At 43.6% G+C, this 21,702-nt stretch overlaps 1 protein-coding gene across 1 annotated transcript in view; it reads right to left on the minus strand.

Moving 5' to 3' along the window:
• Positions 1-21,702, minus strand: part of ITGAV (integrin subunit alpha V) — a 40,119-nt gene that overhangs the window by 10,529 nt on the left and 7,888 nt on the right. The window contains exons 3-22 of the mRNA XM_050339742.1: positions 15,541-15,627; positions 14,981-15,095; positions 13,905-13,966; positions 12,373-12,418; positions 11,100-11,225; positions 10,403-10,447; positions 10,194-10,237; positions 10,057-10,113; positions 9,624-9,676; positions 9,008-9,210; positions 6,742-6,933; positions 6,552-6,597; positions 5,869-5,970; positions 5,551-5,609; positions 4,870-5,024; positions 3,848-3,985; positions 3,064-3,131; positions 2,420-2,567; positions 1,584-1,676; positions 486-565 (exon numbers count right to left, since the gene is read on the minus strand). Coding sequence (XP_050195699.1) covers positions 486-565; positions 1,584-1,676; positions 2,420-2,567; positions 3,064-3,131; positions 3,848-3,985; positions 4,870-5,024; positions 5,551-5,609; positions 5,869-5,970; positions 6,552-6,597; positions 6,742-6,933; positions 9,008-9,210; positions 9,624-9,676; positions 10,057-10,113; positions 10,194-10,237; positions 10,403-10,447; positions 11,100-11,225; positions 12,373-12,418; positions 13,905-13,966; positions 14,981-15,095; positions 15,541-15,627 — 1,919 coding nt within the window. The remainder of the gene's footprint in view (positions 1-485; positions 566-1,583; positions 1,677-2,419; positions 2,568-3,063; positions 3,132-3,847; positions 3,986-4,869; positions 5,025-5,550; positions 5,610-5,868; positions 5,971-6,551; positions 6,598-6,741; positions 6,934-9,007; positions 9,211-9,623; positions 9,677-10,056; positions 10,114-10,193; positions 10,238-10,402; positions 10,448-11,099; positions 11,226-12,372; positions 12,419-13,904; positions 13,967-14,980; positions 15,096-15,540; positions 15,628-21,702) is intronic.

The following is a 21,702-nucleotide window of genomic DNA, read 5'->3' on the forward strand; positions in this document are numbered from 1 at the left end:
TCCACTGAGTAAAACTGTATTGGGTAAAGATACTCCTAATGATCACACCTCCAGATCTTAAACATCATCTCCAGAAGGCATAAACTCAGGTTTGTATATCCTATTCTTATGACAGCGCTGTTCTTATCTGGTAATTACCATGAACACAACTCTTCCTCTCCATTTAATGGTCAGACTCTTCTGTGCTGTCTACTGTGAGGGTCCAATGCTCAGACCACCCTCTCATCCTCCAAATCTATAAAATGTGACATTCTGGCTTTGCATCAGAAGGAATTCAGAGTCCAAACACCAGTTTTAAAAGAGGGCTATAAACCCAAAGCCATTCTGAGGCACTGCAAGAGTACAAATGCGTTCTGTGTTTATTTTCCAAGCAAATGGGAGGCAAAGACCAGGGCATTAGTGCAGAGTGAACCTGAGTAGTTCACAGGCTGTTTACTGGGCCATGTTTTCTACCAGGTGAGCTGCACCCTCCTGGATTTCCATACCTTCGGATTTGCAAGTCAAACTTCACGGAGGTGTCCATCTCAGACTGCTGGTGCACGCTGAAACGCAGGCCAGCTAACAGCTTGGGGAAAACATCACCATATGTCAGTGCAAGCACCACCAAATACACCATGAACAGCTTCTTAATGCTCTTAACACTACAGCAGGATGGCTCGAGACTTGTGGCCAGGAGAGAGCACACACAGCACTGGCAAATAAAACCTGCCCACTTCCTCGAGGCTGGAAAGGCACCTCCCTCTCCGCAGATCAAAGCCAAAGCACAAAAGTGAGGGTTACATCACGCTCCTCGCCCTTGCTTCAGCCATTTTCACACACAACTGACCCTCCCTGAGTGCTGCAAAAAGTGCTGTAGTTTAAAGAACAGGACACAGTTAAATGATTCAAACCCCATTCCCAAGGTTTGTGCTAAGCTGGGGATGGATAGCTGCTTTAACAGCTGTGCTGTTCAGCTTGATATACCTCAAAACACTTGGGAGGTGGTTCACCCACATTCATCTACGCAAAATGGCCCTTGGAAGGAAAGCATCATCGAAGTGTTTATAACTGTGGTTTTTCACTTGATTTCCTCAGAAAATAAGACTTACTACATTGTATCATCATAAAATCTGTCAGGTCCCATTAATAGTTCTTTAATTTTTCCAATATCAGCTACATTTGGTGGAATTATAGAGGTTTTAACTAGACAAAATTGCCTCTCAGTCTTCACAAAATTAAGCAGAAGAGGGATGAACTAAGAGAAAGGTGTGCCATGAGCTAGCTCCTTATTATATACTGAAAAATACATATCAGATAGAGACAAACTCACGAGGGACCAGAATTCATTAATTCCAGTATTTAATGAACTCTCATTTCTGAATTGCATCATAAAACTCACGACCACTCCTTTCAGCCTTTAATTTAGCTGGAAATTTGAAACCAGCCAGCACCGTCCTAACCAAACACGTGGGCAGCTCAATGCCAGCTACCTCTGATCCTCATTTCCTGAGAGTAAACATCCTGCCCAAACACTGCTGTGATTAAGAAAAAGGCCACCTGCCCTCCTGTTTGAGCTCCCAGACACCAGCTGGAGCAAACCTTACCTTAGTTCCTGCTTTCATGGGATTTCCCAGGTCACAAACCACCATGCGAGTTTCGTTCTCTGTTTTGAAGGCACAGGACAGCCTGGCTAAAGCCTGCAGCCAACCAGAAAGAAATGTTAGGGAACACCAGCCTTTACATCTGGGCACCTGGATGAAATCTGGAGATGCTGCACTAACTTCAGTGTGACTTCTCAGCCCGAAGTCAGTCAAGCACTAAAATCAAATAAAATCTGAGTATCACAGCTTCCCTGGAGCTGAGTGTTTTTGACACAGGATAGATCTCTTTCCAAGGTTATAAAAAGAGACATTCCAGTACTCTTATACTGGTTAGCAATTATGATTTCTGTGACATAAAGCGTTTCTCCATGTGCTTCTTTATGACCTGTGCGAAGAACTCTCAATAGGAAAATAAAGACTGGAAGGCAACTGGATCTCCAATCCAAAGATTGGAAGGCAAAATAACATGAAACCCTACTGGCTTACTCATAGAAAGGTCTTAGGGGAGCTATCAGATTTTGGATAAAGCCACACCCCAAGGTTTAGAGTAGCAGAGATAAACTGGAGAACCGAACCAAAGCAGGGTCCAACAGATAAGAAAAGTCAGGGAAGAGATTTGAATATTGTGTGCAGTCAGGATAACTCATGACTTGCTGCAGACTGGGGTGGAAGAGCACAGTAAAACCCAACCATCACTTCTTGCCTCACAGCTGCCCAGCCCTTCACCCAGCACACAACAGGCTAAGTCTTGAGCAAACTAAATTAACAGGAGCCCTGTCCAACCCAAGACTTGCAGCAGATGGAACATGACGGGTCCCAAGCAGAGAGCTGGAATTTACCTCGTTGTTCCGCACGACTCCGATGAAATCCGCTTGGGGCGGGACGACGACAAAGAGCTCCGCTTCGTAGGCTCCTTCCCCCTGGTTCTGAGCACTGACAATGAGTGTCAGGGGGTTGTCATCACCAATATAGATCTGCTTCTGATCACTGCAAAAACAGTACAAAAACGAGCCCTGTGTTCACATTTTAAAAGGTACTGAGGTGGCTGAACTTACAGAAAAAAGAGACATTCTGAAATTGCACCAAGACACCAGAGAAATCTTAGAGGTAGTACCTACACTTCAGGAGAGCTCTAAATTGTTTAAAAAAAAAAATCTCCTATCTACAGTCACAGAAATGGAGCAAACACTGGGTCATTCTTGCTATGCATGCCCAGCTTAGGACAAATGAACACAGTGAACTCAGAGTGGGGGCCAGGTGGGATTGGGATTGTGCTCTCCCAGCACTGCATGCTAAAGGCTTCAGGCTGCAAAGCAGAAAATGGGTTTTCTTTAAATTGGATAAGCATGAGTTTAGATAGAATACATTGAGGAGTCCTCCTTGTTTCAACACATCCTTCAAACTGAAACATTACAAGGTCTAGAATTTTAGGATTCAAGTAGGGAAATTCCTTTCCCTTGTGGCATTTTTCTCATGTATTTACCTTTCTACTGATACCTCCAGCTTTGGTTTGCAGATATTATCCTCCCCACAATCCAGCAGAATGTGTGCCTACGCAGAAACCAAATGAATATTGTTGTAGTAATTCCTGCATCTGTTTTCAACATCCATTTCCAACATAATATTGTCCCATCACCACGAAAAAAAAATAATTCTGGATAGCTGGTTATGAGATATTTTCAAGTCATCAGTCTCAGAAGAGAACAAATGAGTACAGAGAGGGCACTGTGCCTCATCCTGCCCCACTGCAGTTCGAGGACTGATGTCGACACCTTAACCATCTTTCCATACCTTGAATAATCTGCTCATATTGGAGTTGCTCCTCCACTGTCCTCTTTACAACCAAGTGAAAAAAATTTGTGTAAAGGGCAGAAAGAGAAAAAAAAAAACCTCCTTATGGTTATTACCTTAAGAGAACTAGAGGGATAAACAAAATGTAGATAGAGCAGCAATGGATAAAACACTCCAAGCCTTCAAGATTAAGGCTTTCAGTACTACTCTAAATGCTTTTCTCCAGGACTCTGTGAATTAGGATGTGTGAAAAGGAAGTCCAGCCAGAGAGATGAAAAAAACCAAAACAAAAAAAAAAAATTTAAAAAAAAAAAATCAAAGAGAGAAGACAAAATTACAATAACCATCAACATTTCCATAATTCAAAGACCAGGGCCCAGATGTACATTTAGGTATCTTAATTTTTGAGAAGCCCTTGGATAAACATGAGTTTTGAAAGCCGAGGTCTGTGATGGCAGAGGGTGTGAGAATTATACCTGTCTGCTCATATTGGCAGGAGTGAACTGGTTGAGGATGGGGTGCAATCCCGTGGCATCTGCAGCTGTCCTGTAATCCAGCCGGTATTCCATGAAGATAGTAATGGGAGTTAGCTTGTCTCTAAATTCAGATTCATCCTGGGGAAAGTGAGGATCTGAATTACAACTAAAGGAACGAGGAGGGCCAAAACAACACGAGAACTTCTGAGCTAATGGAAATCACTGGCTGTAGAACAGCTCATTTCAGGATCTTACTTCAGACCATATCTTCTCTGGGAGAAACCCACTGATTATGCACAGTTTCCAACTGGTTTGGCATCCCATTTAAGGTAACTTCATGTAGGTCGTGTATCTTTACTTTCTTCATGAAAATTTCAGGTGGAAATTGGTTAAAGCTCTACTGACACTGAGATCTGAGAGGTCTAATTCTGCATATATCCCCCACACAGGGCAGGTCAGAGAAAGGTATTATTACCTATCCTCCATGAACCCTTAATGATTACTAGTATTTTTATTGGCTTATTAAGGCTTTTTAGAGAGGAAGGTAAGTAATGTTTATGTTTGATTTATAAGGACTCAGAGATGAATCTGTTTCTTCCACTGGGTTACACTTTTAGTTGTGTTGGTATCTTTTCACATTTGTGGGGACTAAAACAGAAAGACTGAGAAAAAACAAGCTTAGTATTTTAACTTTCTCTGTCTCCTCTGTTATTTGCTGATCTTGGCTTTTTAGTTGCAGATCCATATTTTTCTTTTTTTTTACCTCCAAAGTAGATGGAGGTAAACCTTCGGTTATTGAGTTTCATATTCCCTGGAAATTACAATTAATCAACTCATTCAAGAAGTTGGTAACAAAGTTCTGAATTAAATTTCCAATCCATTTAGGGACCAGGGCCTCAGTCCCAATAATATCCATCATTCCTCCTCTGACAGCAGCAATAACCCAGGACAGACACATGGCCTTAGTAATTTCAGGTCTATCCTGACATAGACATAAAAAATGAACATAAATGGTCACTTACCCTCAGGAAGGCATCGAGTTCTTCGCAGTTCATCTTGCCCCCCTTGGTGATAGTCATGTTCTTGGAGTGGCTGGGCTGTTTGCTGTGGAGAAAGAGAGCTCTCCTTATAGCTCCCTTCTGTTTGAGTTTATCCAGCAGCAGCTCCACTTGGAAATCTGTCCAGTGCAAAGCATTTTTTGGGTTAGGCATGTTCCATTCCATTCAACACAGTGCAGATTCCCATCAGAAATGGGGCTGGACACTGATCTCAGCTACACTGACAACACAGAGCTTGCCACTTTTCAAACTTCCAGTTCTTCCAGCGTAAAATCTGTTACTGCATTAGTTCCCAAGCACTGTCCTAAACTGGACTCTGTTTTTAACTTAAAAATCTAGAAACATATCAGAGCATGACACATTATAATTCCTACAGAACTGCAAGAACAAAAGTCAAACCTTTCCCCCCAAGAAATCTTTAAAGCAATCTTGCAAAGAGCAGTTGTGTATTTAAACTCTATTGCTAATCTAGGCAACTGCAGCCAAAAAAAACCCTCTTGGAGAGAGTCACACAAGGCTACCCAAGGGGAAGGAGTGTGCTGAAAGGGCAGCTAATTGTTGCAATAATGAAAATAACAATGACCTGTGCTCACGTCTGCTAACAACACACAAAGACTTTAAAGTTTTTAAAGAAGCAGAACTTACTGAGTGAGTTCGGGAGCTTTCCTTTGCCATCCGCTTTTAAGCAGAACTTTACTTTGAAGCTGTTTTGGAGGAAAAGAAAATGCTTATTTCAGACACTTTCTCTCCCATTTTCTCCTAAAATTCTTCACTGTTTATTTCTGTTCAAAGGTCTTATTTTGTACTGTCTGTTCTTTCAGACAATGCTTACCTTTTTCCTTATTAGCTGGCTGGACTTCCTGAATCCTTTAGAACTGGAAGCTTACAAAAAACCCAAAAAAACCAAAACAAAAACCCACGAAAGTCCCTCCCCTCAAAGGAAAACACAGATACCCTGCTTACCAAGAAACTTTTACATCTCCCAGTGAACAGGCTTTGTTTTCTGGGTTCAGAATGGTTGGACTGACTTCCAGAGCAGCATTTACTCGAATAACTGGTCTAGCCCTGCAAAGAAAGCATCCTCTTGGAACAGCATTCGACACCACCTTAGACAATACCTGCCCCATCAAACTGTGAAATACATACAAACACACAATATTTAGTGAAACCACAAGAAAAACAAATAATCACTGAGTAAATGAGGCAAAAGTGGGGAGCTTTTCTGTGCCCTTTCATTCCCATCAGTCAGAACACGGACCACTGTGTAAAGAGGAAGTCCTATCTGTTTCTGGCACTAACAAATAAGGTGTTGTCCCAAAACGAGCAAGCTTGGATGAGAACATGGGGATTTCAGTGGAATAGCAGCATGTGTCAGAATCTAGGGAGCTGTCACTCAGAAAGCCTTAAAAATAGCTCATTTATATTTCCTCTTCACTATACTTTACTGAGAAAGATGAATTCTAGGCAGCAGACTGCAGGTATACTCAGTGAAAACAGCACTGCAACCTTTTATTTCCCCTCCAGCATTTTGGAAAGGGGCGGAGTGGCAGAATTTCAGACTGATCTTGCCTTCTTTCTTCAGCTCAAGAACCCCCCTGAGCTTGCCCTCTGCTTGCACTTGGGTACAAGCCCAGCGGGATCCTCACCTGTACAGAACAGCCGTGTCAACACCGAAGGCTCCAACAATCAAGTCTAGGGAATAAAAAAGGGGGACATATTACACATTACAATTTATTTATTTATTTATTTATTTATTTAAATATGCTGTTTGTTTCAGAGGTGGGGCTGCTCTTCGGGTCAAGTTATTTGAAAGTGCGTTTAGAGCAAAAGGAGGACCTGGATATCCATTTTTGTCCACGTCTGTGGCTCCTTTCAGCGAGTACCCGAAACTGGGGGGCATGGTTCTAGCGGCCCACTGCCCCTCCAGGATCTGGGAGGGCACTGCATTCAATCCACTTGCTCTCCCGTTGTAGATGTAGACAAGTCCTCTCTTGTCCTCTCCACCGTAGGGTGCAGCCACTGCAATATCTGAAAAGCAAGAGAGGGACTGTCAGCATCTCCAGACACAGAGAAAGGAAATGTTTTTGTGCTTACATCGGTCAATTGTTTCTGACATTCCAGCTTCAGTGTGTGTCAGGAGGGAGGAAATGCAGCCAGCCTTTAAAACACTCATCAACAACCTTGCTTTGGTTATTTTTTTAATTGGATGCTATTTTATTTCTAGAAAGCATTAATGTTTAACAAGAATCCTTCACAGACTTGAAGGGGGGGAGAGGAGGGAAAGAAATAGTTCTGCAAGAGCTTCTGCACCTCAATATAACTGACTTGCAGCCAAATCTTATGGATTTGGGATGCTTTTGAGATTACTAAAACACACAGGATGAGTAATTGCTGGTGCCAAACCACAAAACTAAGTGGGGCTGTCTTCCCATTTCATTAACACGCTCATGTTCCTCCGAAGGGTGTGACATTTTAATAATTCTGGAAAATTTAAATCATCCTAAACCAATGGTAAATATGAAATTCCAGTCTATCCTGATCATGGCTTGGCAATATGTTTTATGGAGAACTCCCAGTTAGTGCAATTATTCTATCTCTTAAAGCCTAATAAATTTAAGAGTACTCATTTTCAGTGGCTAATAAACAGTAATAAACAAAATGTTAATTAGACTGCAAGGACAGCTCTAGGAGTGCAAACATGATGTACATTCAACAGTCAAAGACCAAACATGAAACACTATACAGAATAATCTCATTTTTCCTTCCTCTTTACTCAGATTTGAGAAAGTTTGATGAAAAGAGCAAGGGCTCAAAATTTAGTGTTTTGTATTTTTATATTTACAAACTTTATGATGCCAGTAAAAATTCCAAATCTTGCCACCATACTGTGATGGAAAGTATTTTAACTAACACTCCCCAAGTGAGGCAGAGCAATAAACAAAACAAACAGACTACATAACAGCAGAGAAATTAAAAAGAGGCAGCTTTTGCTGTGATTTTCTGGCCTGCAGTTTATTTCAGATTGAAGGATGATGGAAACATTTTGGGGGTAACTTCATCAGGGGACTAGACTTTTGGCTACCAGCTGTAACCTTTCCAATGCCTTCTGTAAATAGCTGCAGTGATATCACATCTCCACACTGATTCTGCATACTATTAGCAATTAAAAAGGTCCCTTCCAACTCAAACTATTCTATGACGTTATGATTTCATAGTAAATAAATGAAGAGCTACCTGAGAATTTGAAATATCAGCCTGTTGTAATTTCTGATCTTTCAGAAATCACTTATCTTGTGAGCAGAATGGAAAAGATGAGCATTTTTGGAGAAACTCAAATTCCTTACTACCCTTGAGGCAACGCTGGAGCCCGATGGGCGTAACCAGGTGTTCTCCCTGGGATTCCTGCAAGTCTCAATCCCAAAACTACGTTTCCTGCCTGTTTCCTTGCTCTCAATTTTAAGCGAAAGTAACAAGTTCCTCAAGTAACAAGAAGCACAGGCAAGGAGTCTGAGAGTCCTCAGCTGTGGCAGGCTCAGACTTCTCATCCAATTACTGGCTCGAGACACTCAGCTCTTGGGACAGCCACCCGTAGTTGTTAGGAAATATTTTTACCAAACCTTCCCATTTTGGAACGGACTTGTCCCAGGAAAATCTCTTTTATGAGAACGTTTTTAACCAGCTCTCTGAAACAAAACCTTCCTTTCTGTCCTCCTTGTGTGTCTGGAGCAGAAAGTCAGTTTGGAATGGAATGGAAACGGGAGGATTCTACTGCAGGTGTCCTAACGAGTCACAGTGCAGAGCTGAGTATTTCATCAGGGTTTCTGCTGGAGTTATCACCCAGAAAGCAATGAGCTGCTCAGTGGAACAGCTCAAGTAATCCATGCTGCAGCTGCAATGGTATAGTCTCTGCTCGATGCATCCATGGAACTCCTGTTAGCATTCCTGGGAGTAGCATACAAGCATCGAAACGAGTCTAGACCTCGGTGTCCACCGCTCAGCCACGGCAGGAATGCCGAGTGTTTGTGTGCAGATCCACAGTCAGGGAGTGCTGGCTGTGAGCCCTCTACCAACAGGAGCCCCTGATGGACAGAGGATGTCCTACCGTTGAAGCCATCCTGGTCCAGGTCCCCCAGCGGGGCGATGGAGCTGCCGAAGCGCGCGAAGATCTCGAAGCCGTTCAGCTTGGAGGTCTGGAAGCCCCCAGAGGGTCTCTGCAGGCAGATGGACACCTGGCCGACCTCCTGAAGCTTCCCATCTGAGCCTCGATCCATGAAAAGGGGGGCTCCAATAAACAGATCTGTATAACTGGACCACAGAAGGACAAGGTTCTGCAGCAGCAGCAGCACGAAAATTCATTCTCTTAAGCATCCGTTAGCAGGATTAACTCAGCACTGAAGCCAACACCAAGATCCAAATTAACTGCCTTTAAATTTCCACTGAAGGCAAACATTTATAGGCAGAGTAAGCACAAATATACCAGAATTCAATGCATTTAAAGAATGTGAATGCACCCCTGTATTTATGCAGATAAATACAAAAACAAACCCACAATTGTTGAAACAAATGTTGAGTGTTAGCAAGAGTGCTGTGCAGACACGTGTTAAACCAGTAATGAAGACAGCAATCTAGACTGTGGGAAAGGCTTTTTAATAAAAGCCCCTTTTTTTTTCTCTCTCCAGAACGAAGCTGGGTGGCAGTGCTGAGAGGAGGGCACTTACTTGTCCCCGTCGATGTCTGTGGCAGCCACCGAATACCCAAAATAGGCAGCCATCTGAAAAAAACAAAATTCAAACCAAACTTGTGAGTTGCAGTGATACAAACACGAACTAGCTTACCCAAATCTGCACAGAAAATACTTCAGGGAGATGATGATATATACCACAATTTATTTTTGGTCTCCTTTCTCCTGCTGTTTTCCTTTCTGTTTCTTACACAGAAAGTAAACTGATCCAGTCCTCTCTCCCAACTCTCAAAATGGGCAGCATTTCCCTTATTTATAAAGAAGACTGGAATTCCTGCAGACTACATAATATTTTGCTTTGGCAATTAAGCCAACAACACAGAGAGCATCCTATTATCTACCCCCCTAAATAGTGTCTGAACACAGGAACAGCCTCCGGGTCACCCACCACACCCAGCCGAGCTCCACACCTGCTCTCCAGTGAAGTTGTGCATGGAAGACATGTTCTTCCCGTTGTAGATAGACACCTGCACACGAAGAAACACACCTTAGAGCACACCAGCAATGTTCACCTTCGGCACTTAGGCTAAAGCTTTACATTTCCTACCATTCCCAGAGTTCTCGCTGCTCTCGGGACTCCTGATACGAAATCTGGAACACGAAGCAAGACACGAGTAACGCTCAGGGCCCAGAGCACAGGGACTTGGCTTGAACAGAGCAGCTCATTCCTACTGCCTGATGCACTTTATTATTGATTTGAAAGAGCTGCCCAGCCTATTAATATGACCTTTTTTTAAGTGAAGCAAACGCTCTTACCTTCTATGCCATCACCGTTGAAGTCTCCAACAGCCACCGAGTAACCTGAACAGACAAGAGGAGACTTTAAAAACCTCAGCAAACCTTTCATCTCTCTTCACACCCTTCAAAGGTCTCTGTGCACAGTCCTCCTTTCTTCTTCTTAAAATGCAATGCAATAAATATTGTCTCAAAGCAGCTTAGACTATGAACAGCTCCAGGAATTTGATAAATTATTATCCTGGGAATTGCCCTGGTCCATCCTTGCTTTTTTCCGAACCTGGTTAGACATCTATGAAGCTAAATTATGATTGCCCACTCCTCTGTGGGACTCTCTTTGTGTTTTGTCTTCCCAAACATAACTATTTCCCATTTTTATTTTGTTTTGGTGGATTATTTAGAAACAGCCGCTTTTCAAAAGATAGGCATGTGACCAACTTCCCACGCAAAAATCACACCTGGGCCATTCCCACATGCAGCCTGAATCCCAGAGCACGAAAAAAACCATGGAAATATTTCCATTTATTTTTGTCATCAGGCGCTTTTTCAGGGCTGAGCCTGTGGCGAGACAGCTGAGGTTCCACCACACGTAAATGACTGCCTTTTCAGGTGTGTCGCTCCTCGGTTATCTGCCCGGTGCTGAGATTTAGCCTGAAATGTGAGCAGTGCAAGGCAGTTTTCCAGGTGCAGCTGGGCTGTCCTGTCTGCCACTACCCACCCAAGTAGCTGTCATCAAAAGCAGCGCTGGCAGGTCTGGTTGCCAGCTGGTCGTCGTACTTGGTGCTGTAGACCTTGGAGTCGTACTTGGCCACGATCTCCGTCACCCGGTCAGAAATCAGCTGGCCTAAAGAGAAAGAGAACAGCTCAAAACCCCAAAGGGAAGGTGTGACATCAGCCAGTGAGTTTACAGGGCTCATTTACAGGGCACTGCCTTCTGAAGCAACAGCTCTTCCCCAGCACCAGGAAGGGTCGAAGCGGGACTCTGCATCCCCACCTCAAAAAAATGTGTGCACATATTGACGAAGAGAGGAACACAAAGAGTTCTCCCTGAAAAGAGAAGCTGCTCCTGCACACAAGGCAGGCCTTAAATGGGAGTGCTCAGTCCTCATATGCCGATGGTATCTCAGAACTGAGTCACTGCTCCTAAATCCCATAACACCAGAGCTTACTTTGGCAGGCAGGAGGCCGGGAAGGTGACCACAAGTGAGGAGAGCACAGTGCCTTACCACATCCTCCACTCCCACTCCACCAGCCACTAGGTGGTGACTGCATTACGTTCTTCTCTCTGAGTCTAAAATAAAACTTGAATCACCCCCAAAAAATGTTCAGAATAACACTTACTTCACACACACATTCAAACATATAGGAAGGGTAGGGAAAACTACTCCTCCAGTACCTCAGAATGAGGAAAAAAAGTTTAGGGTGAAAAATCTAGTTTTCAGGAGCATAGTGTTGTCTTCTATTCAGAGCCAAGATTTTTCTTTTCTGGAAGCAGTGCGAGAGAACAAGGTTGTTTTGGCAGATGAGGTGTCACTTGAGCCAAAAAACGACTACAGGACCATAATCTATATTGTATTGTATCTGCAGTGTCATCTGCAATCATTCCATTCTGTCCAGAACTGAGAGCACAGGACTGGAACGAGCCTCCTGTGCTGCTGCATCTTCCCGTGGGCTGGCTTGATACAGAAAGTCTATTAATAAACACTGGTATTTACATTAAAAGCAGGCAGCAGAGCGTGGCAGCCGTGTCCTGATTGCAGCAGAACCCTCTCCTGAGTGGAGAGCTGCACCCAAAGGCTGAATGATCCTGCCAAGTCCACGTTAGCAAAGTGCACAGGTGATGGCTCTGAGCAAGCAGTGCAGGGAGAGGGAGAGTTTTCTTACTGACAAAGACTCTGACGGTGGCTGAAAGACTGCAGATAAAAATCTCTAAGAGAACAAAAAGCAAAATCAGAGATCAGCTTCTCTGTGACTCAAATAATATCTCTCACCTTGCCAGTAAAAGCTTCCAGGTCCTCCAAGCAGCACCCTGTCTCCCTTGGAGGGGAAGGGGGGAAAAAAAAAAGACAGAAACAAGAATTAAAAACATCTAAAATCAGGAGAACATGCCCTATGTTTATGGGAAGTGATTCCATGCATGTACATTGCTGTAGCTTCGCTGCCCCACACACATTTTATCTTTTGAAGATAACAAACAATCTGCCTTCAGTGACTCATGGCTCTGTTTCATCCATTTAAAATTCCAGCCAGAATTTTGCTTTTGTTACGACAGACCCTTCTTCCCACATAGATCCAAGGCAACAGGAATACAGTTAGGAGAAAAATTTAGGACTGCTCCATGACAATCATGGCACGTTCTTAGGTCAGCACCCAAAACTAGTTTCATTTTCTGCCCTCTGCCCCACTTTCTCTTAACTTATCATCAGAAAAGTTTAACTCAGAATAACTGTGCTCTAATTCCCCCATTCCACATTCCTTGCCACAACTGCCATCCACAAACCATTTGGTGAAGCTTTAACCACATCAGCTATCCCAGTGCTGGGAACTTGCTCTGTAAGTATTGGATTAGGCCACAGGCTTTGCTGAATAATTAAAGCACTTATTCAGCTCTTAATCCCAAAAAGTCCCGTATTCACCACTCAGAAAAATCCAGGTCAGAGGTTTGGAGATACCTCAGAGCCAGGCTTGCCCACTCAGTGAGGGTTTGGGGTTAGAGGTTGGTTTTAATTGGGGCTGGAGCCCGCACAGCAGCCCTGAGGGGAGTGTGTAGAATAATTCAAACACTTACAGTCCCACCCTGCACTTTGCAGTTTCCTCTGGAGGAAAAAACAAGAGTGGTCTTGGGCAAAGAGTGAAGGGACATGACCTGATCATCAGATGTGAAGTCACATCACAAGCAGGACTTGCACGGTCTTGGCAAGTCCAGGCTGTGCTAAACAATTTCACTGCACGATGTGAAAACTACAGTAAGTTCTCAGATCTGTGCACAGTTTTACTGTGCTTGGATTTAAGAAGTAATTGTGATTTAAAGAAAAAAAAAAAGGAAGAAGAACTCTAAAAAGGCAGAACTCAAAAGGAGAAGAAACCCAAGTGCACTTCTGCTGGCTGATGGGAAAAACAAACATGACTCACAAGAACACTGTTTACCTAACTTCCCTAAGTTATTATTCCTCGAGAAGTAACACTACTGTGCACCAACATGTCCCAAAAATCCTGACCACTGCAGCTGATTCCACCTGAGGACAAGCTGGGGAAGCGGATTGTTTGCTCGGGACACGATTCCTACAGGAGGTGAAACTGTGCTGCTCTGAAGACACGGGGAGAAACAGGTTTAGAACAGCTGTCTGAGTGGCTTGAAGTTATTTTTTTGTTCTGTTTACAAAGTTTGTTTGGTTGTGGGGTTTCCCCACAACCAAAAGGAATGGTGGTTTACGTTTGGCTTCCTAAGAGCTGTGCCTGTCAGTGCTCTGCATCAGGGGTGTTTTGTCTGCTGACCCCCAGGAATTGAGAAAGCACCACCTACCTTTGTAAAGTCAATGCTAAAACCACCTTGACAAAATCCCTGCCCGTCTGCATCAATGGTTGCTGACAAAGAAAAAGAAAAAAAAAAAAGGGGGGGGGGAGGAGAAAAGAAAGAGGAGAAAAATAAATAAGTATTATCAGTACTAGATCAGATGATTCTGTGGATGCTTTTCTTCCCAAGTCAACTTTCACTCCTGAACTTGAACCTTGGAATGCTTTACTCCTAAATCAGTATTTTGTCTTTACCAACAGTTCACAGCCAAGTGCTGTAAGAACTGCAGGGCTGGCTACCTGTAACACTAATATGTGTTCTAGCCTACCACAGTCACAGTGAACAGCAACCCCACATTCCTTTTCATTTCATCTTCAAAATTTGGGGGGGAAAATATTTGCAACTTACATTCAGGAAATAAGGCATGTGGAAAATAGGGAATAAGCTTTTCTTTTGGTATGGAATACAAATGTGAATTGGCTTAAAACAAAAGGGGACTACCTGGCTGAAAAAAATCTCTGTCTACTGAGGCTCATCCCAGCAAGAACTGTTATGACTGAGTTAATCTTAGGATTGATTTCACAGCTCCAGGGTAGAAACGCTGAGACCCCCTTATCTCAAAGTGTGCCTGCTGAACTAGCATGATTTAGTTCAATATACACTTATCCAACTTCTCGTCATGTTGGACCACACTGGATTTGATTCCTGCAGTTAAAAAATGACTTTCAGCAAATGAAAAGACAATCCCACCTTCCACATTCAGCTTCTAGACTTCTGTATTTTAAACAAGGCTCTAAACCTCTGAATAATCTGCCAACCCAGCTGGGAGACAGGGATGCAAAGAACTGGGAAAATTAAATGTTCAGTGGTAAATATAACTTAAACAATGCCAACCTAAGATTTTTTTTTTCCCCCTAGAAGAAAGCAAGGTCTGCATCTTGAACACCATCAGCTGGAGGAGGATTCAGGTGTCTGAGTGGAAGGGGGAAAATACCCCTAAAACATCCTGCTTCAAAATGTGCACGAGATACAAACACCAGAAGGACTCCAAACGGAAAAGCCACGCCAAGTGCTTTTGTGCTTACTTGACCTGCAGGGAGCATATTCCACAAATTTGGACCCAGCAAGCAGGTAACACGTTCCCACGGGCTCCCTCTCTTGTTTGGTTTCAGTTCTCCAGTGGTACAGCGGGGCACAGGCCTGGGGAAGAACACACAGCAGTGAGGAAACAAACTCCCCTTCCACAGAATTCCAGCTTTCTACAGAAGAGCAAACCATGTGTTGTCAGAGGGGGTTTATACTATCAGCACTGGGGCAGCAGGATCACCAGCCTGCCCTTTGTAAGTAGATAATTCCCATCAAGAATTTCAGAAATAATATTTTGTGGAGAGCTCATTGAGATTTTATAACCCATTCTAACTTCATCAAACCGGTTCTACTAATTTCCTTCAAACAAGGTAAAAATGCTACAGCCTTTATTTATAAAGAGGTAAGCAAAGCCTAGCTAAGAAATCCTGGAAAAAAAAAAAATATTCAAGTCATGCTGATTAGTGTGATTTTGTTTAAATTCTAAGTTATCTTTTCACATTTTTTCCCACTACAGTATCTCCATAACGAGGCATTGAGAAGGCACCAAAAAACCCACCAGAATTTTATCATTTTGGGATCTCACAGAGGCTCCAAACCACTGATGAGACTTGAATTCCAGCGGATCATTGGGAGCAAAATCTCTGTTACCTACGAAGAAAATTAAAAAAAAAAAAGAAGCATTATTTCATTATTTCACAGGAAACTACACAGTAAAAGAGGAAAAAAAAAACAAACAACAAAACCAACAAAATAAAACAACAAAACAAACCCTAAGTCATTGGTTTGGACACATACAGAAAGCAGTAACATTGGAGGATATCCCCCTTTGATGGAAAAAGGTTTTATCAAGGGTTTATCATTTTGTTTTACATGCAGCTGGTTTGCTGCAAGAGCTGAAAGTTTCAAGCAGGTTTGACAGCGACACAGTAAATACCTCACACTTGAGACATCATTTAACCTCCAAGCAGATGACAGCACTGCCCAGGCAGTGCCAAAGCCCAGTTAGGACTAACACTTCCAGAAGAAATATTGCCCCTGGGGAATCGTGTGAGCTCTGCCTTTGGCCGGAACAGGGACTGAGATTCTTCCCCCTGTTCCAGTGACAACATCTCTGCTCTGGATGTCACTGCAACTGCAATCATTTGGTGTGTCTCGTGTGCTGTGCTTGGAAAACTGATGGCAACTCGGCCAGCCTGATGAGAAGATGGAGGCAACGCTCTGAAAAACATACCTTAAAAGTCCCCTAAATCCCTGGTTTCCAGAGCCCAAAGCTATGGGAACCGATGAGATCAGCAGGCACAAGTCACTCCCAGATTGCCAGGGGGATCCCCGAGCCCAAGCCCGTCATGAATCACAGACCTGTGATTCACTTGAAGCCAAATTTCCTTGCTTGTTTTTACACCTTGTAAGGAATGTTTTGTCTCCACAGATCGTGTTACTTCCTTTAGGAAAATCCCACGAAAAAGACAAGCGAGATTCTAACCCTCCAGCTCAGCCAAAACAAGCAAATATCTGGACTATTTTTGCTCTCAGGTTAGAACTAGACAGAAAGCAATGCCAGGGGTGTTGCAACCAGACAACTATTGTGGGTTTGGTTTTGGTTTTTTTTTTTCCTTCTAATTTCATCAAAGGTGATTAAAAACCCCACTTCCTTCTGTTGCCCTCCCTCCACTCTTACTCGGACTGGTGTTAAAGACGTGAAGAGTCTGATGATGAGCACATCTGGAGGGATTTCTGTGCCTTGAACATTTACACTCTCACCCTTGCCCAGACTAAGATGCAGTTTGAAGACCTGGATGTCACCTTCTTGAGGTACAGAAAACCAAAACCAGATCAAGGTGTTCTCCAAAAAGGGAATTAATTGTCTTTAGCACGCACAAATCCTGGTGTTTTATCACCCTTGGTGGTTTTTTTCCCCCCCATTCCTCGCATTTAAATCATGAAGAGAGACTTAAAAAATGGTTAATTCATCTGGTAACCACACCCAAGGTTACATAGCCCTGAAAGGCAGATTTGGCTTCTGCCCTCTCCTTGTCCAGCTACTCCTGGATACAAAAAGGTCTCTGGGTTTCCCCTGCCAAACAAAGCTTTAAACAATGTAAAACTTGGGAATAATTAGGGCAGGACACTTCATACTTTTTCCTGCTGTTGCACAGTTTTACAGCACTGGGTATCTACCACAGAAATGAAAGCTGGTAGAGCAGTTCTGCATGTAGAGCAGGAGGGGAACTGGCAGATTAACCAGCACGTGGTGCCAAATCAACCCCACTGTGCCTTCCCCCTGATCTGCGAGGAAGGATCAGCATCCAGGACAGCGGCTTTAACAACCTGTCCCTTCGTGTTTAGGGGACAACAGTGTTTTTTACAGCGCTGAAAGAGCCCTGACTCAGCTCGAAATGGAGGGTAATGTTAGAAACCTCTGGGCCTTGAGCTACACTCAGGAGCTGGCAGGTAAAAAAACCCCAAAAATCTCAAAATTACCGTGACCATAAAGCTGAGGATGCGCCAAATGTACTTTGTGTTCCAAGTGTCATGACTTCAGGAGGCAGCATCATAAATTTCTGGATGCCTAAATGGCAAATTAGGAATTCTTATGCTTAAAAAGCCCCTCCACACCCCCTAGTAAAAAGTGCTCCATCGGGCAATTTGGCCAAATGGATTTTATTTATTTATGGCACGCAACTATCGTAAAAATATATTGTCAACATCTTAGTCTAGTTGTCCAATGCCAGTGCAGATGCATATAGGAAACCAACATGTGCTCCAAGGTTAAGATGCCTTACATTGACTTTGCCTTGTTTTCAAAGCCTCCTTGGGTTCTGTAAAGCTAAATGGGGAGGGGGTGTCTTAGGGAGGGGGCCTTGAAATCGGCTGTAACACTGGAAAATGAACTAGGACATAAAAAACTAGATCAGGTAGAAAGCATGTACCTTGGAAACACTGACAGATGTCTCATTCAAAGTTCTCCCCAGGAAGAACAGTGTAAATAGATTATGAGCTTTTCCCTCGGGTCCAGAAGAGAAACTGATTTTCTGAGGAGATCTGGAAAACACCCCTTTGTCAAAAATCCCCCTGATTTAAGCAAGAAATGACTGGGAAAAGTAAACATAAGAACACTTAAATGTGAGCCCTCACTAAAGCAAACCACAATTAAGATAGTTTAGCTACACCATGAAGTAGATGGGTCATGGGAAGGCACAGGACTCACCTCAGCATTTCTGTGTTTTAGTGTAAAGAGCTGCACTTCATTATTATCTGAGCTTGGTATAATTTTTTTAGTGGTAGTTACATATTAAAAAAAGAGCCTTCCCCCATATCCTTTAAAACAGCACCTTCCTCAAATGAAGCAAACTGTCACACAGGCAAGATTAAAACATCCAGGGATTTATGAATCCAGACCAGCGTTGTGATGTATTACAGTTGGCTTTACTACCCATAAGGGTTCTTACAGCCAAGACTGGATTTCTTGCATTTCTAAATTCTTTGAGAGCATCTCAAGGACACCTTGGAAACGTCCTTAAACCAATGATGTGCATTTTGACCACAGAATCACTGAGAGGTTTGGGTTGGAAGGGACCTTAAAGCTCATCTCGCTCCAACCTCCCTGCCATGGGCAGGGACACCTTCCACCAACCCAGGGTGCTCAGAGCCCCATCCAGCCTGGCCTGGAAAAGGCCTTTCAAAAGGCATTCAAACAAAGAGATCTGGGCAACACAACCTATGTTCTGACTGGATTGACTCAAAAAAAAACCGTTCAGAGCTTTTATACAATGCTATTTGTCAGACTGAAACGCAGTCACAAGGACTTGTGCTGGATGGGTCATTAATTCCAGCATTTGACCAGAGAGTATTATTTGCTGTCTTTAAAGGCAGCTTCTGCTGCGGTTTCCCCTTTGCTCCTTCTCATGGTAGCAGGCATCACATGATGATTTCACACAACTCTTTCGTTAGGGAAAAAGGGGCTGACATGTCGAGCCAACAGTGCCGTGTCTCATCAATTACTTTTCCAGGTGGGGTGATGGGGTAGTCAAGGCTGGAACAGATTTTTTAACTTTTTTTTTTTTCCCCTTCAAAAAAAATAAGTGTATCGTTGCTGATGGACCAACGGAACATTTTCATTTTACTGCACCCCATAGGGTTTAAATTTATAAATGAAAATTAACACGGTGAGATTGCAGGGGAAACAAAAATAGTCTTACCCACCTTCCAGATATAATTAAAAAAGATCAAAAGTTTTTTCAGCGCCGGGTTTCTTTTTAGCTATCAGCTTTGGATAGCTGGCACCTTCTTTTCCCAAGGTAAATGTTATCAGGTACAGAAACAATGGAGTTACTACAAAATGCCTCTGTTGAGTAAGTGGATCGAGTTGTAACTTGCAGCCCCGCCTGTGTTTATGGTAATGAGCGAACTCAGCTAAAACATTCGCCCCTGATCTTCGGTGCAGGTCTCAACTGAGGTAATTAGGAGTCAAGAGGCACTGAACTGATGAAACCTGGCTCAGTGTCATCACACTAAGAACACCTGAGAAGCTGTAAAATGCCAAGTAGTCACCTAATTCACAGAACTCAGGTTAAAATAAACCTCTCTGTAACTATGCCAATTCAAAGTAAACGATGTCGACACTTCTGGGCGAAAGGAAACTACGTAGCCGGTCCAAAGAAAGAGCCCTGCTCTCCTAAAGGGAGAGCCTGGTGCGAAATCTCCCAGCCCACACCTCGGGCAACGCAGCAGGAGCCGCTTTATCTTTATGGAGCTTATCTTTACTAGAAACTCCCCGTGCGACCAGACGGCTGATGGCTGAGCAAGCTGGGTTCAGCCAGCGTTTTGTGATGACTCAGGGGGAACGCGGCCCTTCCCACGACGCCTCTCCCCTCTCCCGAGGTAAGAATCCTGCGTGTTTTCCCCGGGCGGTGCTGGAACAGACGCGTCTTTTCCCTTCGCTAACATAAGTAAGCTCCTTTTTTTTTTTTAAATTATTTTTTTCCAACTAGTCATGCCACTGAGATCCAGCCACCCACGGACAGAGCCAGGAGTGTTCGTGCAGGACTCTACCTAATCCCAGAAGCATGAGCGTTCCTCCCCTGTCAGCGGAGGAGGAGGAGGATTGATCGGTTCTGCCGCCCTCCCCTGCACTCGGAGCAGCTCCCAGATCCCAAAGCACGCTCCGTTTTATCCGGCACGCCCGAGATAAGGATGGCAAACCAAACTGCAGTGGCAGATTTCAGCGAAATAAAAAAAGCGATCCATTTCACCGCAGATGAATGAATGGTTTTGGCGAGATTTATCTCTTTCTTGTTGACCGAATCGATGGCCTTGGAGATTGAAATCCCCCGGGGGTCGCACACTGATGCCCATAAAACAACCAGCTAAAGATAAAAGAGTACTTTGTTAAAGCAAGCTGTTTCCACCCGTCCCACTCTTCCTCATTCCGTGAGTGGAAATGGTGGAGTTACGAACAACTGACTCAGGAACAGCCAAAATCTCCACAAGGCAAGTGTAGGCTCATGGCACCCGCTCCAGTCACAACTTCAACATCAGCAGGTTGAGCAATCCTACAGCTCAAAGCTGCCCAAGGCAGTTAAAATACCCACTTCAAGATAAATAGGTCACAGATAGATCCAGCCATGACAAACTGGTAGTTTAGCCTTCCAGACAAAGCCTCCTATTGTTTAGGATCACCCACTTGGGGATAGAAAAAAACAACACCAAATGTGTAAACATAAGGAGGAATCGGGAGAGTTCTTTGTAAAAGTGTTCCTTTTCAAAAGCATCCTTCTCCTCTATCAGCACAAATCAAAATAATCAATCTCCAAAGAATTTCATCCAAAAGCATTTAAGAACAAGCCATTTCTCTAAAATCACTCTGCTGTGTCAAAACACGGGGGAAGGGGCAAGAGGAGGGACTGTCAGTGCCAAAACTTTCTCCAGCCACAGGCCACACCGAATTCCTTCTCCAAAGCAATAAGAACACACCACGCAGAGCCGAAAACGCTTGAGATGCTCCTGGTTTTCAAGTATTCAACAGCTTCTGTAGAGTTTCCCCCGTGCTGGATTTTGAGATGTGCCACAGAGAATGAAAGCAGCAGGGGAAGCTTTGCCCAGGAGAAGGGAAGAGCATTCAGCCGTGCTGTCCATGGTTTACCACACAAATCTCAGAGGAGCACAACAATACGCTGTCTGAGCAAGCAAATCTTCCCGGGCTAAGCACGAAATCTGCCCGAGGAATCTGCAACTCATTAGCACAGAAGTTCAAAGTTGTTTCATTTTCCTTCCTAACAGTTGGTAGAGCTGCCTGCATTCCATCATTCTGAGGGCAGCAGCTCTTGAAACAGTCTCAGCACTGCCCTTCCCGGGGCTGACACAAAGAGCTGTGTTTTCAGGCATCCTGCAGTGTAGCAGGTACATTTCTCACTTCAAGTTTCTCTTTCAGAAAGCAGCAGGTAACAAAATAACTTCGTTATATTTTTATGAAAAGCCACGGGAAAACAAAGTAATGCTGTTTCTACCAAACCCACTTCCCACTAATTCCTGACTGATGAAGAGCTAGGACCCCAAGGATGAAAAGTGGAATAATATGAATAATTACAAAGATGGCTTCCTTTTGGAAAACAAGCCCATAGGAAACTCTTTTGATTTACATTAATTTGCTACACGTGTGTACAGCCTGGTTGACTCCAACTGGGTACATGGGCCTGTGAAGAATCTGGTTGTTTGTTTG

Source organism: Myiozetetes cayanensis, unplaced genomic scaffold (genome assembly GCF_022539395.1).
Source record: "Myiozetetes cayanensis isolate MyiCay16 unplaced genomic scaffold, myiCay2020 scf9, whole genome shotgun sequence".
NCBI classification, from domain to species: Eukaryota; Metazoa; Chordata; class Aves; order Passeriformes; family Tyrannidae; genus Myiozetetes; species Myiozetetes cayanensis.